Below are 19,656 nucleotides of genomic sequence, written 5' to 3'. Positions count from 1 at the left end.
ATGGTGAGTTTCCTACACCCACGTTACTGACAAAAGGCATGCCCAATGGCAGGGAAATATGCATACTCCTAATATTTCAAGGTAGGTATGTCATGTTTGATCTGAAAATAACCCAGCTTTCTCAAGGCAGTCCCATCTCTCAAAACAGACCCCTACCTCAGTTAGGAATAGTGTTTTTGGTTGTTACTTCTGTAATTGAGATCAATAGCATAAATCAAATTGATTTCAATGCTGAAAGAAACTCTATGGCAGCCAGTTGACAGGAAACTGTCAAATATATTTTCTTAACAGTTTGTTACCTTTAATGGGGCACAAGCTAGCAGGCAGAACAACTTCATCAGGCTTTTCCCTCTCCTCCTTTTATAAAATACCCAAAATTTTCTGAGAAATCTGTCACCAAGAGCCGACAGAAAGCATGACAGTAACAACTGGGTCTGCAAAGGCAGAATAATACTGCAGGATCAAGTCATGTGCAGCTGACGGAAGACAGTAAAGTTCTGGCAGTCTCAGAAGGCGGCTCATATTTAAGGGTATGAACTACTGAATGGTGTCTCGTTTTCCTTTTATGAAACAAAAACTTACACCATATGTACTGCACAATTATCTAGACTTTTCCCACGCTGGGACTTGACAGTGATAGAGTAGCCTGTAAAGAATAGGCACTTATCCCAAGAATTGGCAAAAAAGGGAGTATTATTTGGTAGGTATGGCACCAAAATACAACCATTGTGCTTTCTCACATATATATGCTGTACAGATGGAGGCCCAAACAGACACAGAGTTTTAGGTGGTTGGCAGGCTGTGTTTCTTCTTTTTGCTTCGGCAAGATTTGCAAATGCAGCAGATGATGCATGGAGATGCCACGAGCAGCAAGGGAGAGGTCACCAACGCTATGATACCTAGTCCAACGAGGATCCCCACAACCTGAAAGACACAGTGGGGAAAAATACGTGTTTAGCTAATGTGTAAAATAAAATACAGGTGTGCATGCATAAGCTAAGGACAGGTCACACAACATAGGTGAAAACATGAAAATAATCATCGTGGTCCTTCAGTGAAGGGTAAAATCTCTTTGCTTCATGCATGCGTGAGAGCTCTGCTCAGCTGACAAGGAACACACCTGCGTTCTGTTCCACATCACTGAAGCCCGTGAGTGGCCCAGCTTGTTTCTGCAAGGGCCTCTGTCGTAATGTCTCAAGAAGATATCATTCTGAAAAACAGAGGGAGAAGCTGTAAGAGCAGGTTACACTACTGCAGGGAGAGGTTCAAGACTGGACTAGAAATACAACTTTAAAAATTACCAGCTTTAAAATTACCAGCTGTCAGCAGACAAGTTCACCTGTCTTCCAAAAAATTATCTAGAGGAAGTCCTTGCCGTTTCAAGAAGTGTGGTGTGTTTCGGACCTGAGCTATTGTATAGTGTCTTTCCTCCCCCACTTTTAAAAAGCTTAAGCATATGTGTTGCACCCACTGCACAAGTATCTAGTCTGTAATTTGGTGATGATATGGTGAACAATACATATTCCTGAAAGCTAGCAATCTGAGGGATCATCTTCCTCAGGTACTTCTACCTTCTCCTGCTGCTGCCCCTACACTTTATAGTAATCTTCTTCCTAGGCTTAACAGGATAATTTAAAAAGTAGGAAATCCCTGTTGCCTTCCTCTCTTCCCAGTAATACTTATTAAATTGTCCATTTTTTCTTCAGAAGGTGACTAAAGCCCTGCATTACCGTCCCTTAGCTAGCTGCGCTGTAACCTGACGCTGCTTCCTCTTTCATTTTTCAGCCCTACTCTTTGGCTCTGCAGGTATTACCTTCATCTACACCTGCAGCTCCTGTAACTCTGCACACTGAGAAAAACTACATTTGAATCACACAACTACAGTTCCTTTTTTCTTTCTCCTTTGAACTGGCAAAAACTTGTTAAGGACGTGTCTGCAGAGTCTGTGAGAATCTGACAGTCTTCCAGCTCAGCATGGTGTTAAGCAATCATTGTGTACTGTATGCACTCTGAAGCAAGGCGTAAGACTCATGTTGAAATACTCATACACACAGAAACGGGACATAATGCTAACCAAAACCTGTTTAGCACACTGAGAAAAGGAAGGATGAAGAATGAGGAAGTCTCATTGCTGACTGGGGAATACAAAAAAAAAAAAGAAGAAAAGCAAAGCCATGCAGCATCTAACATTTTATTTCAAGTGCTGGTAAAGTCCTTTTCACACTCCGACAGTTGTTACTGATGACTGTGCCAAAAAGGGAAGCTGTCATAGACATGACCACGTTACTTCCTGTACTCTTCATCCTGCCAGGAAGCTTGAAGTCCAGATGAGTTGAGACTAGTTGGTATCACTTGAGAAATAACTAGCAAACTGCACTTCATAATACATGTTCATAATCCAACATTTTATCCTGAAGCCTACTAACCAATCATTCTCTTCAGCAAACATGGCATCAGAGATAGACTACTAAAGAAGACCTAGTCCATATGAACTCTTAACGCACCCACACGTGAAACAACCCCCTTCACCCAGTACCATACCAATTTTTGGATAGGCTGTGACCCTTGAAGTTGGAGCAGGTGGAAGACACTTACTTCCTGGCTCTCAATCAAACTATTTTTACTGCACTGGAAGAAGGAATCAGATAAAGGTACTGCTGGAATGGTCCTCCAGAAAGCAACCAGTCTGACTCATTTTTGTCAAAGAACATGGGACCCACAGACATGGCTACAATTCTTTATAGAAAAAGAGTGCTGATATAAATACAAGTGCTGGATGAATGAGAAGACAGAAAAAACAAGTCAGAAGCTGCATTGAGCTAAGACATACACTATGATATCAACAAGTTGGTGAAGGGCTTGTACAGGGCCTCAGACTAACCCCAACCTCATTACCCTTTATCTAGCTGATTTTTCTGCAGCACTTACATCCAAGTTCTGTAGACAGTACCAGCAAAACGTGTGCTTGCAGTTCTTGCACATCATCTGAGCACAGCCCTCGTTTCGCTCAATATAGATCCGACAAACTGGGCACTGCTTAATTGGTGCCTCTGTCTCCATTCCAATAAGTGATCTAGAAGAGAAGGTAAATATTAAAGTGAAATGTGAATCTAATTACTGTTGATATTCAGCGCACTGCCTACTGTGTACTGTGCTTATTTTAGACAGCATCTAATGTCTTAACGCACTTAATGTGTGAAGCTTGTTATGCTCAGTACAACATACTGAAGTATACTCACTACTAGGTGTAAGATAATGTAAAAGTGAAACTCCATTCCCTTGGTCTTTTATGCTACATAAAGCCAACAATCATTATACACACAAATTTATCATCTATAGCATTAAAATTTAGCTTGCACCATTCATTTAACAGCACTGGACTCTGCAACTTAGAGCACTGTCCCTGCCCAGCAAAATAGCCTTAAACTCCACCAAAGCCAAAGATCAAACCTGGAGAAGAAAAATTATGTCAAGACCTGTTTGGCAACTCCTGTTCAGTGAAGTCTCTAGCAAGCAGAATGCTTAAATTTTAAGTAAGTCCCTCATTTCTTGCAAAAAATGATAGAAAACTTTGAACACACATGACTGAACTTAATCTGATTCTGAAAACAAAGCCGGATGGCCACAGACATTATATAACAAACACAAATGTGTTGTCTTTCTGTAAATTAATGCCTTACGTAAACTTATTGGTAGGTTGTTTACACCTATACAAAATGAGCACAAATCAGATTTCTCAAACCAAATGGGACATTTTACACCCACTCTGTGTAAGAGTTAAGATTCAGATATGCAGAGATCCTACAAATATTAGGCAGAGGTGATTTCTTAATCATAGTATAAGCAAAGTCTGGTTCCCAGAATGATAGTGTATTGGATTTTATGTATGGGCATGAGCCATAATTTTAGCAGGAAAACAAAGCCTTTAGGCAGATTCCAAACCCCGGAGGGCTTCGTCTTCCAGAAGTGTCAGTGGCATCACAAGTTTGGTAAGTACCCAAATAATATTAATAATAAGTATTTAAAACTAAAATGTATCATTTAAACTAATATTTAGAGTGGAATTATATTTAGGAAATGCTAGGAAAGATGAGAAGTCTCAGAGATGCACCTCAGATGTTAGAAGGAAGCCACTCCATGAAACTAATATGAAGCACAGAGCTAGCACCCCGTGCCAAAAGGAACTGAAAGACCACGTTGCCTTCATGGGTTCCCCTCTTACCCCTGCTCAGTTGGTACTGGAGTAGTTTGGTCCTCCTGGCATAGGCGCTGTGGGTGCCATGCCTCCTTGCAAGAGGAGCAGAATGTCAGGTGGCAAGTTGGGCACTCCACTGGCACCGGCACTCCTGACTCACTCTGTGCGATATGGCACACCGTTTGGCAGTCAGCTGCAGGGCACCATGTTCTCTGAGGGTCCAAGTGGACTTCTGAAACATAACAGAAAGAGAAATAAAGCTGTTTATACAGTCCCCTTCTCATTCCAGCGACATATGTCTAGGTATGCAAGACCCAATTCTGCATGTGGGTGGGAAAGCTTAAGCCCCCTGCGCCCATGCCCAAAGGCATTTGGGCCTACTCCTCTTCTTTAGGCAGGCCTGCAGTCTGGAAGCATCACAAGAACGGCAATACATGACATGGGACATATTCTTTGCCTTTACAGGGAGGTACAAAAGACAAACGTAAGTGCTGCTTGCTAAGAAGCACGTGTCTTGTGATATTAGGCCATTCCATGTCTTTCACTTGCGCAAGCCATGCAGTATCATTCATGTAAATAGCAGAAGGACTGTCATTAAATTAACGTCAAGTCACTTTCCATGCCTTATTTCCACCCCTTTATCTACAAACTCCAATTAATATTCACTATAGCATATGATCATTATTTGTCAGGTAAGGTATCATTAGAACAGTCACGGCAAGATTCAGGGTGGAGACATTGAGTTATGGACATCACCGCACGGCAGAGAAGGAAAAATGTTGATTCAAGGAATTTGGGCTTGCAACAGAAACCCAGCTGAAACATGTTCACTGTAGGAGGTGCTCATTGTGTGTGAGCATTCTACTGGCTGAAGTCCATGAGGTGCAGCCAAACACTCCCACGCTGCAGAGCCTCCTTAGAAAAGGGCTGTCATGCCTGCAGGAGCTACCTGCCTCTCCTCCTTCCCTGGGAGCTCTCTGGTACCACCACTGAAAACAAATAGATGGAGGGTATGTCTCAGGAACAGGTGGAAATCCCTGACTACGAGATGTCAAACTTCTGTACCTCCAGCAGATAGAATATTGTCCCACTTGAAACAAAAGGTTGCACAAGTGCCCCAGACATACGTTTTCTGGCAAATCTTGCTGAACAGTTGAAAGCACTTCCTCCTATGCAAATCCCCCTGCCCGCATGGCTCCTCTGCAGGAGGTTGCTGCTAGCCCATAGCGAAGGGGGCTGGTGGATGGATATCTGGCAGATGCTCCAGTCAGCATGAAAAACAGTGACTATCAGTTCAGTGTCCAGATACTTAGAAACTAGAAACTGTACAACTAGCAGTAAAACTCTACCCCAAGCTCTTATTTAGACACACATGCATGAACATCTGGGGAGAAGGACACCCCACAAACCTCATAATCTAACATGCACTAGAAACTCTGTTCTTTTCCAGTATGCTAAACCTCTTTGTTCACCTTGAAAACTTCCAGTTTGTTTAAAGCCATCCCTCCCTCCCATTTGTCCAGGACGCTCACAATGAGGAATCACATAAGGCTGATCATCCTCTCTGCTGGCTGCAGGACACACAGGTACACAATGTCAGAGTGACTTCAGGTAATTTTTAAGTCTGTATCAGAGTGCTCTGACAGATGTGGAGAATTTCTATATCCATGGCAAAGGCTCTCATCTGTAATTTAGGCAGTGCTAGCAAAACACCTGTACCATCCACCTCCAGCCACTTCACGAATCTAGTTGCATTCTCTCTTCCTATTCTCTTACACGTTTCCTTTGCTCCCAAAACAAACAAGCATTTTGCTTTCTACTGAATGAAAGGCAGAACAAAATAGCAGCTTCACTTGTAGTGAGAAGAGAGAGACACGGATGGGCAGTACAAGCCATTTTACGTTTTTATATTCTTTTAAAAAGTAGTGGCCTGACTGAGAAATCATTATTTCTGTGGCTTTCCTCGGTGTCTCTTAAAAGAAACTCTGAACTGGCTAAAACAATGGCTAAGTATTGGTTATTGCATTTAAGTCTTCACACAGTAGGCTCTGTATGCTTTCTGTTGATAAACAGCAGTTAAAATGAGGCAAAGTTCAGTTCCTGCAGATAGCTGCTTAACATACTTAACTTTGGAAACCTAAATTCTCCTATTCTGCTTTTGAATGAAAGACAGGATGTCTGGTTTTGACATCACTGGGAGGAGGGGAGTTTGCTATCTTATTGATTTTGACAAATTTGTTGCAGCAAGACGTAATGCATGAGATGAAACTCCTTCCTCTCCCACTTCCTCCATTTTACAAAGAACGTACAGATAGTGTTTTGCAATCCATGCTGTCTCACACTGTTTGGTTTACCACGGAGTACAAGAAAAACCAGAAAAAAATTAAAAGGAGCAGCCAAAAAAAGGAAAGAGGCTATCATACTGCTCTGATAAGCTGCTCCATCTTTTCATTAGGGCCATTTCTCTCCTGAGCCTTTCCCCTGCTTCGCCCCAGCCAGTTCAGCCACACTCGTTCCACTCTCATGAGGAAAAACCTTCCCAAACATTGCCAGTACCAGGCAGGGATCTGGCCAGTTTTCACAACACATGCGAGAAGCAGGTGAGATGTGGGAGACAGCCAGAGGAAATGCAGCATCCTGAAAAAAGGAGAATTTCTGGCTCAGGAGAGGTACTCACTGAAAGGATGAGCCTATTCCTTTCGCAGAATATTAGGAACACATCCCTTTAAAATGGACTGCTTTTCGGTCAGGCATAAAATGGAGGTTCCCATCATCTACCACTCCACCTATTGGGCAATTGTCACAGAAATAGAAATATAATGCGTTTGTCCTAACCACATCCTACTCCTCTATTTCATTATTTCTGATGACCACAACTACTCCATCTTAAACAGACACAGAGAAATTCCTGCTTCTTCTATTAAAGCATGGAGCAGGGAAGCTCTGTGGCTATGTCCTGACTGGATGCAGAACATCGCAGATATGTAAGAAAGCTTGGTTTTAAGCCTGAAAACATTTGCATTCTAAGAGCACAAAACCCACTGAAGAATAGCATATTTTCAGTGCCTTCCTTATTAATCTAAGCAAGTGTCTCTAGATATACAATTGTATGCAAATTACTTCTCATTACTTTTTCACCCAATATTATCTGCCCATTTTTTTTTAAAACCAAGCAAATGGAGAGGAAATCTGTTTTATGAAAATAGCTAGCACAGATGGGGGATGGGCAAAATAGCTTTTGGATGTATAAGTCCTTCTTCAGGTCTTCAAACTTTTCCTCAAAATTCATCTCACGATGGAAAATGTCTAGAAGGGTGAGAAGCATTTGCTTTACCAATCACTTCAAGACCAGTAAGCAAAGACTATAAACCAAGAGCAAGTCTTTAAACCTACCCAAGAAACTGGTTATTTGTTTCTAGTAAAGCAAAGAGGGTGCTGAAGCAAAGAGCCCATATATCTCAACAGACTAAAGCTGAGAGAAAAAGGGTCTAAATATATTGGAAGCTGAACCGTTTGAATAAAGGGCTTTGTTGATCAGAGCAAAAGTCCTGAAGGACACCCTTGTACGTGCCTATTTTTAGAGAGGAGAGGGCAGAGACAGGCAGCAGCAGCCTGGGTTTTGCGTAGCGTATGTTCGAAAAGGGCTAGGCTGCCCTAAGGGTGACACAGACACAAGGCACACAACAGATCTCAGCTGCTGGGAGTCCCTGGGCAGATGCTGGGTCAGAATCCAGCTCCAGCAGGTGCCATCAGCCAGGTTTATTGCTAGTTTCAGAAAAAGACTGTCAGGCCAATGTTAGCATTGGTCAGGGCAGCTGGGCTTTGCCAGGTTAGGGTCAGGTCTGAGAACAGAGCTTCAGGCTTGCAGAAGCTAATAAGCCAAGTCCAACTGATGAGTCTAAAAGGTCAGCCTTGGGAGCAGTGCTAAATTCAGGATAGGCAAAGGGTCTTGGCTAGGATTGGGCTTAGGGCTGGTGTCCAGGTCAAAGCTTTAGTTAGCAGGAATCATTGTTCCCAGGCACCAGGAAGCTGGATTTATTGCTGGGGCCAACAGGGAAGGCAAAAAGGCTATGTTTAAGCCTGCCACTTGGATGCTAGTTTTACTCATCATAAAGGAGAAAGGACAGAGCTTAGAAACATAATGAAGAGATGCAGTGGAGGTGGAGGAGGATTTGTCAGACTTAGACAAGAGAGAAGAGGGAAGGAGGATTTAAAAAATAGACAAGTTTCAGGCTTCTGTGCATGGGAGGCAGTAAAAACAAGAGATGTAACAGGGCGACGGACAAAAGATCACGAGTTCAGCTCTGCCTAGTTACAGAGGAGGAGATACCAGGAAATCAGTTTCTCAATCTTCAGTTAAGAAAAAGGTTTTATGTAAAACAGATTAATGTATTCCAAGAATGTCTCCCTTTCTTAACCCTTTAATATGGTGACTTAACAAGCTCTGATTTCCACTGTCTAGGGCTGTGGACAAGTCACTGCTTGGCTTATGAACTGGAGCAACTTCCCAAGGAATTGAGGATAAATGAGAAGCAGGTACAATAGGAAAGATAAATAAAAAATGAAACCAGGGTTTGGGATTTTTTTTCTTTTTTGGCCTGAGTGCTTGCAAATCATAGTTATAATCTGCATTGGCCCATGAACTCTGGGGCACCCTTGGGTATACTCATTTTGCAGTTTTCGTACTTTGTGGTCATTCACCGTGACTCATGCCAGATGAGATTCTGCAAAAACCCATATATTCTTCTATCCAACCATCTTTTCAAGTGCATTACTGTGCCTAACTTTTAGGAACCTCTGCATTTTCACACATTCCCAATCCATCTGCATCTAAGTGTGCATGCAAAACAAGAACACAAATACAGTCTTTCAAGGAAAGTCTGAAAACTGGCAGAGTCAGGGCAGATCAGCCAGATACACTACCCTGTAAACTACCATGGAGTGAGTTCTTTGAAAAACACTGCAACTTCCAGCTGAGACTTTCAAGTTGGTGTCAGTCTTTAAAACCAGCATGAGACCTCGTCTTTCTGACTAGCAAGTTCCTCTTCATCCTTGGCAAGGAACCATCTTCTGAAGCAGAAGGCTGACCTCTGGCATAGGAAAGCCTGGCCCCAGTAAGACCTTCAGTTTCAAACTTCTTTACTAATAGGCCTCACTCAGTAATGAGCAGTCCAATTATCCCTCAGCAAAAAATAAAACATACTAGGGGAACACACATGAGGCTTCTACATAAGAAAAGTTCTCTTGCATGGCCATTTGCAAAAATCCCCATCACACTGCAGGGTCCGTCTCCCCCAGAAGTTCTGAAGATCCATATGGATGTATGAAAGGACTGTGTGTGCTGCCCTGCACCGTCCGTCTCCCCCAGAAGTTCTGAAGATCCATATGGATGTATGAAAGGACTGTGTGTGCTGCCCTGCACCAGTTCTACCAGCACAACTACCACCTCAAGGACCCAGGATGAGCATGCTGCAGGAAGAACGATGGAGCCTCAGGCTCACAATCTGTGTGTTGCCCACAAGCTTCAGTACAAGTGTGGTATTTCAGTAAGTTGTCACTCTGTTGATTCTGCTCCACTGAAATAATTTCAAATTCATCTGTGTAGCCCAGTCAGATCTAGTGATTGTTCTTAAACTATTTCAAAGACATCTTCTCTGTCTCTTCCTTAACTCACCCAACAGGCTTTGTCTTTGCAGCATGTAATACTGCTGCCTCCAGTGACATTTTAAAAATGAAAGTAATAGAACCAAAAGGTTCGCACCTCGTTCAAACTTCAGCCTCTTGTATAACTGAAACTGGTCAACAGGCACCAAACAGGCAATCTGAAATGAGAAACACACATAGAAAAAGCATTAGAAACACAGACTTGAAAAAAATCAAGAAGCACCCTGTTCTACACACCTGCTCTCCTCAGCTGGCTCTCAAATGCATCCTTCTTTTCCTTCCACCACCACGTTCCTCCATACCTTCACTGCCTTCTCCAAAATGTAAAGTAGCTCTTGACCTTTCCTATTTCAGCCACACAGCCTCGTAGTTCAGCCCACATCTCTCTTACTATGCATAGAAAAGACTTCTCTGTGGATTCTGTACTCACTTCAGACTTCTCAATTTTATTTCATGTTGGTTTAATGTAATGAAGGGTGACAGCTTGCCAGCCTTGGAAACTGCTGCATGTTGTTCGTGCATAAGAACACAGCTCAAATGAACGGTTCCTCATTCATGTCCCCAATCTTAACAGCAGGGGTCACCTACCTCTCAGGAACTTAGAAGCTAGTCTGGTTTCCATTTTTTATTCGCTTCATGTGTTTTGGGCTGAGACAGTTAATGCCATTGCTGTTGGAATTTGCCTTAAACACAGACCAGCCCACTGGGAACTGGAGTTAACAAATTTAGTTGGCATAGACAAACAGGCTCTGCTGATAAATTTTAGACATTACCATAACTAAACTAGCAGCCTAAAAGGCTAAATGCTCTAATCTCCAATTAACATTCTATGTAAGAAAACCAAGTACCCTATTTAAAACTAATAAGCAAACCTGCATATGGGGTAAGGAGGGGTTCAAAAGAAACTTCACAGACACTTCAGAAGCCACATGTTTCTTGGACTCAGAATCTGAGATCGTTCTCTTTATTTGATCTGAATACTGCACCAGCACTGAAAGTGTCTTTCTCTTTTACTGAAAATAAACCTAGACTAATACTAGTACAAGACCTGATCATTTGAAGCACTGTGAGACAGTGTAGAACTGACAGCTTCAAACTGAAGGGCTCTCAACCCCTCACATCCAGTATCCCACCACAGTCCTTCAGATCACTGTAAAAGGCAAAATTTTGACCTCAGTGAAGGGGACACTGGCCCCTGCTATCCTTCTGGGTCGTGTGACACAGCATTTGTGAGAGGAAATACAAAGACAAAAAAATTCAATATGTATTCAGTATCATGCTGTGAATACATTTGCTTTCATAGATGGAAGAAAGAATATATCAATTTCTATAATATAAAATATGAAATTGCTTTCTTAAGATCTCAAAATCAATTGGAATTAAAATTCCATTTTGAAGCAGATGTTTAGATCATTTATTTGACCTAAACCACTGTCATACAAAATCCAACTGTTGTCAAGATTTAAGTGTTCAAACATGCTTACAATATTTATAGTTGAAGAAATCAAAGGATTTACTATCAAAATGGGAAACACCAACAAACCTTTACAAAGCATATTCTTAGTCAGCCCTCAGTCAAAGTACTGCTGTCATTCAGCTTCTGCATTCAGGGCATAAACTATTTTTGATGTGAAAGTATTTGCATGGCTAAACAAGATCACATTACTATGACTGTAAGACACAGACAGCTTCCTGGGAAACTCTTCACCTGTTCATCAGAAGTCAGCTGAAACACTCTTGGAAAACAAATAATAACAGGGGAAAAAGGGTGAAGTTCAGCAGCTTCAGCAAAGAATGAAGCCAACCAACAAAGCTACATAAAATCCACAAGACACATCATTTCAGTATTGCCCACTCCTCCCCAGGGCAGCTTCAAATCTAAATAGAGTTCAGAAAACAAGAGAGAGTCATCTGCTTTTCTCTAGCTGGGTGAGCATTGGCAACTACTTTAAATCTTCCTTCATTACGACTAAATTAGAACAGCAAGTCTCAATGCTTTAAGAGCCACATAAGTGAACACTTAGTTGTCTGGGGTCTTTCTGTGCTTCCTTCTGCTGTTCACAAACAGTTTTTCAAGAGCAGTTCTATTGAGCCCAGAATTTCCCACGTATTAAAAATTGGCCTTTTTGATTACAGTGGGAGCAGAGTTAGGAGTTTGATTCCAGATTTCAATACGAAGCAGAGTCAGTGCTGAAAGCTTCCCTTTCTTCTATTCAAAACCTGATCTTACCATGCCAGCGTTCCCCACTGCTTTCACCCAGCCCCACTCTTCTTCTTCCATATCCACAGCTCAGCTTCCCCCTCCCTGCACGAAGCTCTCGGCGTTGAACACACACAGCCCATCACCTCTGCCACTGTCTCCCACAGGCTTTGAAAGTCCAGCTCCTGATAGCAGCCACACAGAGGTCAACCCTGGAGCTGCTGAGCCAAAACCTCTCACAGATTTAGTATCTTTAGGCACAAGGAAAGGAATGCTTGATCTGCTGCGGCCTGAATTCAGTGCCATATCAGAGCTGTATGTGCAAGCTCAATTAAAAAAAAAAAAAAAAAAGAAACAGATCAGGTCCCCCCCCAAAACAGCAAATCCTTTCCTCAGTGAACTTTTAATCTCATTAATCAAGGACAGCCATAAGCAGGGTAAGGGGATTAGGTGTTTATCTCCTCCTACTTGGCACCAGAGTCTTCATGTTCATCTTCATACAACTTCTCCAGCCCCACCCAGGAGTCCATCTCAAACACCTCCTCTCCTGCACAACTGCCCACGCCTCTGGGCTGGACAGAGGATGGAGATCTGGAGAGGAAGCCAACCAGCAACCCAAGAGAAGGCAAAGGGACAAAAGACAAAGACCACAAGCACACCAGAAAGCAGGTGTTTCTTATTTTAGGCTATGAAATTATTCAATGCAGCAAGAAATGCTACAGGACAAGTTTTAGAGGTTTGTTGTTTGGGGTTTTTTTAAATACTGGGTTAAGGTTACAATAAAAACCTATGAAGAAATGAGAGGCAAGGACTCTCCTCTCCTGAAAAGATGTTGATTTGAGACCTCCTAGACTGCTGGGAGTTGAAATATGTTTTCTGGTTTTCTATACCTTGTAAGCAACATCTGCAGTTAAAATACTCTTGTTACAGAGCACAAGAACACGTAAGAGCTCTCAGTAAGAACAGCAGCTTTCACCTGAAGCATAAATATCCATGGAAAAAAAGCAAAATTTTGAAGGCTCAGTGCCACAAAAGGCTCCAGCTGGACCTTTGCCAAGTGTCCAGAAAGATTGCCCAACGTGGCACGATAACCAGGGGTGCTGTTACTACGTGAGACAAAAGAGCAAAGGAAGGAAAATGAAAGGGTTTGAAATAATTTGGTTCCGTTTACACAGGGGCAGACTGTTCCTTGTAACCCCGGCAGTGCAGCAACCAGGAACCAAGGAAGACCAACTCCCCTGTTTTTAAACACTGGCTACCACAGTGGAAAGGGAAAATCATTACTCCACCTATTCTCAGACTTTCAAGAGAGATGCAAGGAGACAATCAAGAAAACTGAATAGATCTTACTTCCTTTCACACCCATATGAATCAAACCTCAATAATGCCGAGGGAGGGAAGTTCACCAGGACGAGTTCTTCTCCCTTTCTCACTCTAGCAGATACGCAGCAAAGGCAGATCCTGCACTGGCAGCAGCAACAGCTGCTTGTAAGGGATTGCTTTGTCCACCTCTGCGAAAGTCTCACTCACAGAGGCACCATCTAGTTTTGCAAGGACTGCAAAACAGTTTTTACCTGGCCTGTGGTTTTGCTTTTGAAAGGGGTACAGGAGTTCAATCTCTTTATTGTTAGAAATTATGCCCACATCTTTCTTCATCAGCTACCATGCTCATTAGGTTCATCATGAAATATTAAATTATTCATTTTCTCCATCAAGGAGGTCTTCTCTTATTTACTGACAAATAAAAACAGAATTAAGACTCTCTCATTTGCTCCCCTTGGATTTATTTAAAAACGAGTAAAGGAGAACACAAATTTTAATTTTGACCCTGAAAAAGATAGGTCAGCCTGCAACATTTTCTCACCTTCCTCCGCATTTTAGCATTTCATTCACCCCTAGCAAAATGTAAAGCAATATTCAAATCAAAAATAAAACCAGTATTTTAAACTGACTCCCAATGGGATTTCTGTTCAGCTAAGTATGGAATACAACACAATTAAGAATTCTAAGATGTGGGTCACTGTCCCATTTCAGCATCGCTTTACAAAGCACTGACAACCCTCTGGCAGGTCAGCACTGGGGTAGATCATGGATCTACACAGACGGAGGAACAATAAGCAGAATCTGCACTGCATACAAAGGGGTAATTCTCCTTGTGAAACATAAGAGGCAAGATGAGAGCCCAAATCAGTATCTCCTTTACTAAGCCTCCTGCACAGTTTTAATCCAAATCAGATAATGTATACAGGGATCACTGGCATCAATGTTACCAGCTTCAAAACAATACAGGAATCACGAACAGCAAAACACAATCCCCTAGATGTTATCCAAGTGGGTATTGCATTAGAAATCCCTGCATGCAGTTGAGACTTACCCAGATTCATAGCTTACACTGGTGACTGGATTTGCACCAAGAAAAAAACATTTCAAACCCTGACAAACTACCTCTCATTTAAATTAGGAATATTAACTGAACCAATTAAATCAAGGGAGCAAATTCCAAGAGAGACAGGAATATTCTAGACAGATGAAGTCTGCACAGTTAAAGAAACTGTATTAACGTAAGATGTTTCTTCTACCTTCTGCTTCCAGGAAGGAATCCAAATCATCTTTGTTTATTGTACTATTAGAGCTTGAAAGGACAAACATGTTGTTTAATGAGATTGCTTTTAAACTTTCCTTCTTTTTTTGTGTAACCAGCTATTTGAAACAGAGTCTGTAGCCAAAACCATTGCCTTCCCACCACCAACACCCATTTATTTCTACTTAAAACCAGCTATACTACAAGCAGCTGCTATCTTGGTGTAACGGGTCAAGATATGACCTAGGAATGCACTTGATTTCAAGCAGTCCAGAACAATTCCTCCTGTTTGAATGCACTATTTGTCAAAACAAAAAAACTGCTGTGGAATGTACCAGTTGTTAAAGTAAAAAAAAAAAAAAAAACAAACCCACAAATAAAACCCAACCAAACACCAAACAGAGGGGTTTCAGAAAACATATTTTCAAAGCACTGAAAAGTGCAATTTTCTGATTCAAATGACTTTTCCTTTTCCATTTTTAAGAATAAAAACCTGCAACACTTTCTTCTGAGGTCCAGAGAGAGACACAAAGACCAAAAGTAAAGCCTTATTTCCCAACATCTCCTATACTCTATGAATAAGCAGTTTTCTCCCAAAACACTGATGAAATGCTCAACTGTTTTAGAGACACACTCCTACTATTCACACTTGATCATTTCTTCATGAGACATACTACAAGAAATTCTATTCCCTGTTTAAAATGTTAACCAGAGTTTTTGCCCCCCTCCACCCCCTGAAAGCAACACAAGCACATGTCTCAGAATCAAGGCAAGAGCTGTGAAAAGGCTCTCATAATTTACCTAGATAAACCCTGAAGAATTTTACCCAAAAGACAAACCAGACTTAATTCACAATGAAGACAAATAGGTCACTGGAAAGCACTGAAGAAATGTTACACACCTGGAATAAAGACCTTGAGAGAGGGAAGTATATCAACTTTCATAGCTATAATGTGTTATAAATTGTTTATAAGCTTTGTTATTAATTGTTCAGTTTCCGTATCGAAGACAGCTCAATCCAAAATGCACTGATGCTGGTGAAAAGGCTTTCCTTCACTTCAAATTATGCCTGAGTTCACCTTATCTCCCTTGTGCAGGCTAGGGCAAAAGGCATTTAAAATCAAACAAAACAACCACGTTGGCTAACATAAATAGCCACAAATTAGCCCAAAGCGTAGGAACCAATTTAACACCATGTCCATGACAAAGACAGTTTGAGCAGCTATTTTCTCTCCAAACTCTAAGGGTACCTGGTAAACATCAGTCACAGCAGAGTCTGAAATGGACAAGACATCAAAACCCCGATGCTAACACATGGAAGAAAAAAAGACCTTTTGTTTTTCCCCACAGTACAGGCAGCATGTCATTCCTCGCGGCACTGTCCTGGTGAGGAACGTTTTCCTGCCAGGAGCCTGAGACCAAACATCCAGACCCTCCAGAGGTGAGAGGGCTCATACTTTTACACCAGGAGTTTCAGAGTGTGTAACAAATAAACTGTAATTCTAAATAGTACTCCCACGCCAAACAATAGCCATATCTAAGCACATTATCTACCATCTGAGTAAGGTCCTGTATTTTAAATAATAGCTTTTAAAGGTCACATTTTTACATGGAACAACCTTTATAGGGAAGAAAAAAGAATATGGAATGCTCACACATAATCTGTAGTTTACATACTAATTTTTCAGATTACTAACAATCTACTCTAGGTTTTTTTGGGGTTTTCTTCCTTAAAGAAGTAGGTATTTGGTAAAATACATACGCAGTTCATTTTAACCAGGCTGGGGGCCTGTTCGCTTTTCAAGCGGAAGGTCTGCGTTTCAAGCTCATCACCAAAAGGGAGCATGAGAATATTCATTCATCCATGGGACACTAATGTGCATTTGAGCTGTTTAGTCATTTTGCCTTCAGCCCAAAAAACATCCAAAGATTAAGCTAATGGACCATTAATACATGTCCTGGAGTGTCCTCCTGCTTTACTAAGGGGAAATATATCTCTGTAATTCCTATAGCATCATAACCTTAGCTTAACAGAGCAGAATTCTTCCTACTATTTGTTAATTTTCTTTAAAAAACATGTTTTCAATAAAGGCTAGTTGCCTCCAATCTGGTGTGATGGGTGGGAGGGGCATTGCTACACCCTCTCTGTACCTATGCAGAAGAAAAGAGGAAGGGAAACAGCTACTTTCCACAATAGCTGGATTCAGCCAAAAAAAAGCTCCACCATACGCCTGCATGGCATAACAAACATAGCTGCAACTCCGAAGCCCTAATTCAGCTAAGCACAGCGTTTCAAATGCATACTGGAGAGAAGATCCTGAATTTTTTCTGGAGAAAAAAGGTATTTTGGGGAATCGCACCGCCATTGATTGCATTTGAATAAGATTATATACTTATATTATATACCACCGTTATGTCATCTGTATACAGAGGGCTCAAGGGAACCCAGAAGATAAGCGGCTTTTCTTTAGTTCAGGGATGGAGATTCTTCTTGATCTTTTCCCTGCAAACAAATGCAGAGAGAATGCATAAACCCAGCCAAAATCCCTTAGCCACCCTTTTTTCCTGCTTTGTTTTTTTCCTGCTTGTGTTCTCAGGCCCACCAGGGCCCTACCCGTCTCACAAAGCAAGCAAGCAAGAAGAGCCACAGGGCAACAACAGACTCACCCACAGTTTTCTGTGGCCTTCCAGATGCACAGAACAGCTGGCACGTACAAGAGTTCCAGCCACACTGCCAACAGCTCTTCCCCATGTCATGGGTTTGGCGCTAAGTCCAATTCAGAAACTTTACACCAGCCCTAAGTCAGGCAGGAGGCTGCTTGAGCACTTCTGGGAGGCCATCAGGCAGCCTGGCAGGGGCCATCTACAGCCCCCTTGAACCCTGTTGTCCCAGGGTGCAACAAGGTCTAAGGAGCACATTTTCCCTCCAGTTTCTCCATCTCCAGCTTTCAAACTGAACATTCCAGTTGCTCTGGGAGATTGTGCACATGCCAGATGTGCAAACAGCTCTGCCTAAACCTCATTTAGCTGCTGAGCTCCTGACCTCTCTCAGATCTGCCTTGCAAATGAAGGCATTCCTATCTCTTCAGACCTACTTCTACCCAGTGCTGTGCAGATACCTTTCTTTCCGTATAATCGTACAGAGCCTTGCTTGCTTGTATCGGACCGCAAATCAGTTGTTGCAGCCCAATATAAACATACAAGCAGAAAACCTGGCCTTGTGCATACCATCAGTTTGAGTTCTTGCTCTTGAGTTGAGAGAGGCGCAAGAATTTCAGTGTTTGCAGTCATATCAAATCTGATTTAACTGACAGTGCTAATGGGAGGCTCAGCAATTCTGGGATACAAAGTATTCTGGTTAAATCACCTGCATGGGTAAATCAGAGGTTGTCCAGATGCCAGGTAAGCCTTTCCTCAAGGCACAGAGGGAGGGAAAAAGGAGCAAAACCCTTGAAAAACATCTGTTTGTTTCTAGTTCCTCTTGTCAGTCAGGCTGCTTGCCAAAAGCTCATTAAAGGTAATTAAAGGGAGGAAAAAGTGTATGAGCATATTTATTATGTAGATAAAGAAGTTTGAGGGGCTTATGTTTAAAAAAAAGAAAAGAGGAAGAAAAAAGTGTTGATACCTCTGCTTCTTTTAGGGTCCCATGGTTCAGGCACACCATGTCTGGACACGTGATAGGAGAACCACAACCTTCTTGAATTGCCAGCTGCATGTACTGCTTTAGGCACTAGAAACAAGTAAAGAAAAGAAAAAGTTATAGCCCACATGTTAGTAACACACAGATGCTACAGATGCTGCACAGCTACCACCTCCACTGCCTTAATTGGCTGTCCTGAAGCTCCAGCACACAGAAAACATCAATTATTATAAGCGTGAACGCTGCAAGTCATTACATTGGAAAGAATGCGACAAAGAACAATTAATTATGCATGACTTCATCCACCAAGCATTGCGTTTACCCAAGTCAGCAAGTCTTGGGTAAACCTTTCAGCGCTAACAACCCCTATGCTCTGCTAAACTGGGATTGGAGGATTTGGCGTGGGAGGGAGTATCTTTCACCCTAACTAAGCAGGCTTCGCTCTTTTGTCTTTCCTCCTTGTGTTCTTAACTCAGATTCTCAGCCAGCAGTCTCCATTGTAGGAGACCTCATTCACAAGAAAGAGACTACTGTTCTCAGCTACATAAAAGGGCAAGGGGGTTTATAACCTGGTTAGGAGGTTACAATTCTCCCCCAACCCCCCCCACAGATCAGGTAAATTCCATGGTTTACCATTATTTATCATGAGCCTCTAGTCTACTGAGAAGTTCAAAGTTCATTTCCAGCATGGAAGCCACCTTATGAATGTTTCCAAATTGTCTTATTACACAAATATGGCAGGCCTCCCCCATCCAAGGAAAAAAAGCCCTCTGTTCTACCCACATTTTATTTGGCACGCCACTTTCAAATATATCCAGCTTGTCTTTTTAACACATATTATAGAGCCTTCAATAGAACCATGCCATAAAACTGGTGCAATGGACCAAAGAACAGTGCTTGAACTGTATCTCCAAACTGCACAGTTAAGTGAGCCCATTTCCAAATCAAACAACAAAGTCTCCTCAAAATCATGACAAAGCATACAGTAAATTGCAAATCACCGTTAACAAAACAACAAAACACGGATTTCTGGCAGATCTTGGTATCAGCCTGCATAGTTTCTTGTAAACGAAAACCAACATATTTTACAAGCGGCAGGACTAACACAGCTTTGTGCCCTACAGATTTGTATTTCATGCCCACGTGATAAACCTCTCCTCCTCCTCCTCAGTACTGCTGGCTTCCTCCCATCAGTTTTCAAGAAATATGTCAAAGTGCAAGGTCTTGGAGACCTCTGTCTCTCTGCCAACTTTCAGAACAGGCACTGAATTCAAAAGCTACTAGGTGGGTTATGGGTAAATCACAGCCTTTCAGCACATGAGCTCTGGTAAAGCCCCAGGACTCTTCACAAACCATTTTTCCAGTATTTATAGGCA

At 42.0% G+C, this 19,656-nt stretch overlaps 1 protein-coding gene across 1 annotated transcript in view; it reads right to left on the bottom strand.

The window, feature by feature from the left end:
• Positions 1-780: 780 nt before the first annotated feature.
• Positions 781-19,656, bottom strand: part of RNF144B (ring finger protein 144B) — a 32,307-nt gene continuing 13,431 nt past the window's right edge. Inside the window, exons 3-8 of the mRNA XM_009958722.2 lie at positions 18,266-18,370; positions 9,957-10,017; positions 4,223-4,427; positions 2,929-3,073; positions 1,121-1,210; positions 781-924 (exon numbers count right to left, since the gene is read on the bottom strand). Coding sequence (XP_009957024.2) covers positions 784-924; positions 1,121-1,210; positions 2,929-3,073; positions 4,223-4,427; positions 9,957-10,017; positions 18,266-18,370 — 747 coding nt within the window. The 3' untranslated portion in view covers positions 781-783. The remainder of the gene's footprint in view (positions 925-1,120; positions 1,211-2,928; positions 3,074-4,222; positions 4,428-9,956; positions 10,018-18,265; positions 18,371-19,656) is intronic.

The sequence above is a fragment of the Leptosomus discolor genome, chromosome 8 (assembly GCF_034619465.1).
Source record: "Leptosomus discolor isolate bLepDis1 chromosome 8, bLepDis1.hap2, whole genome shotgun sequence".
NCBI classification, from domain to species: domain Eukaryota; kingdom Metazoa; phylum Chordata; class Aves; order Leptosomiformes; family Leptosomidae; genus Leptosomus; species Leptosomus discolor.
This window is presented reverse-complemented; position numbering and strand designations above follow the sequence as displayed.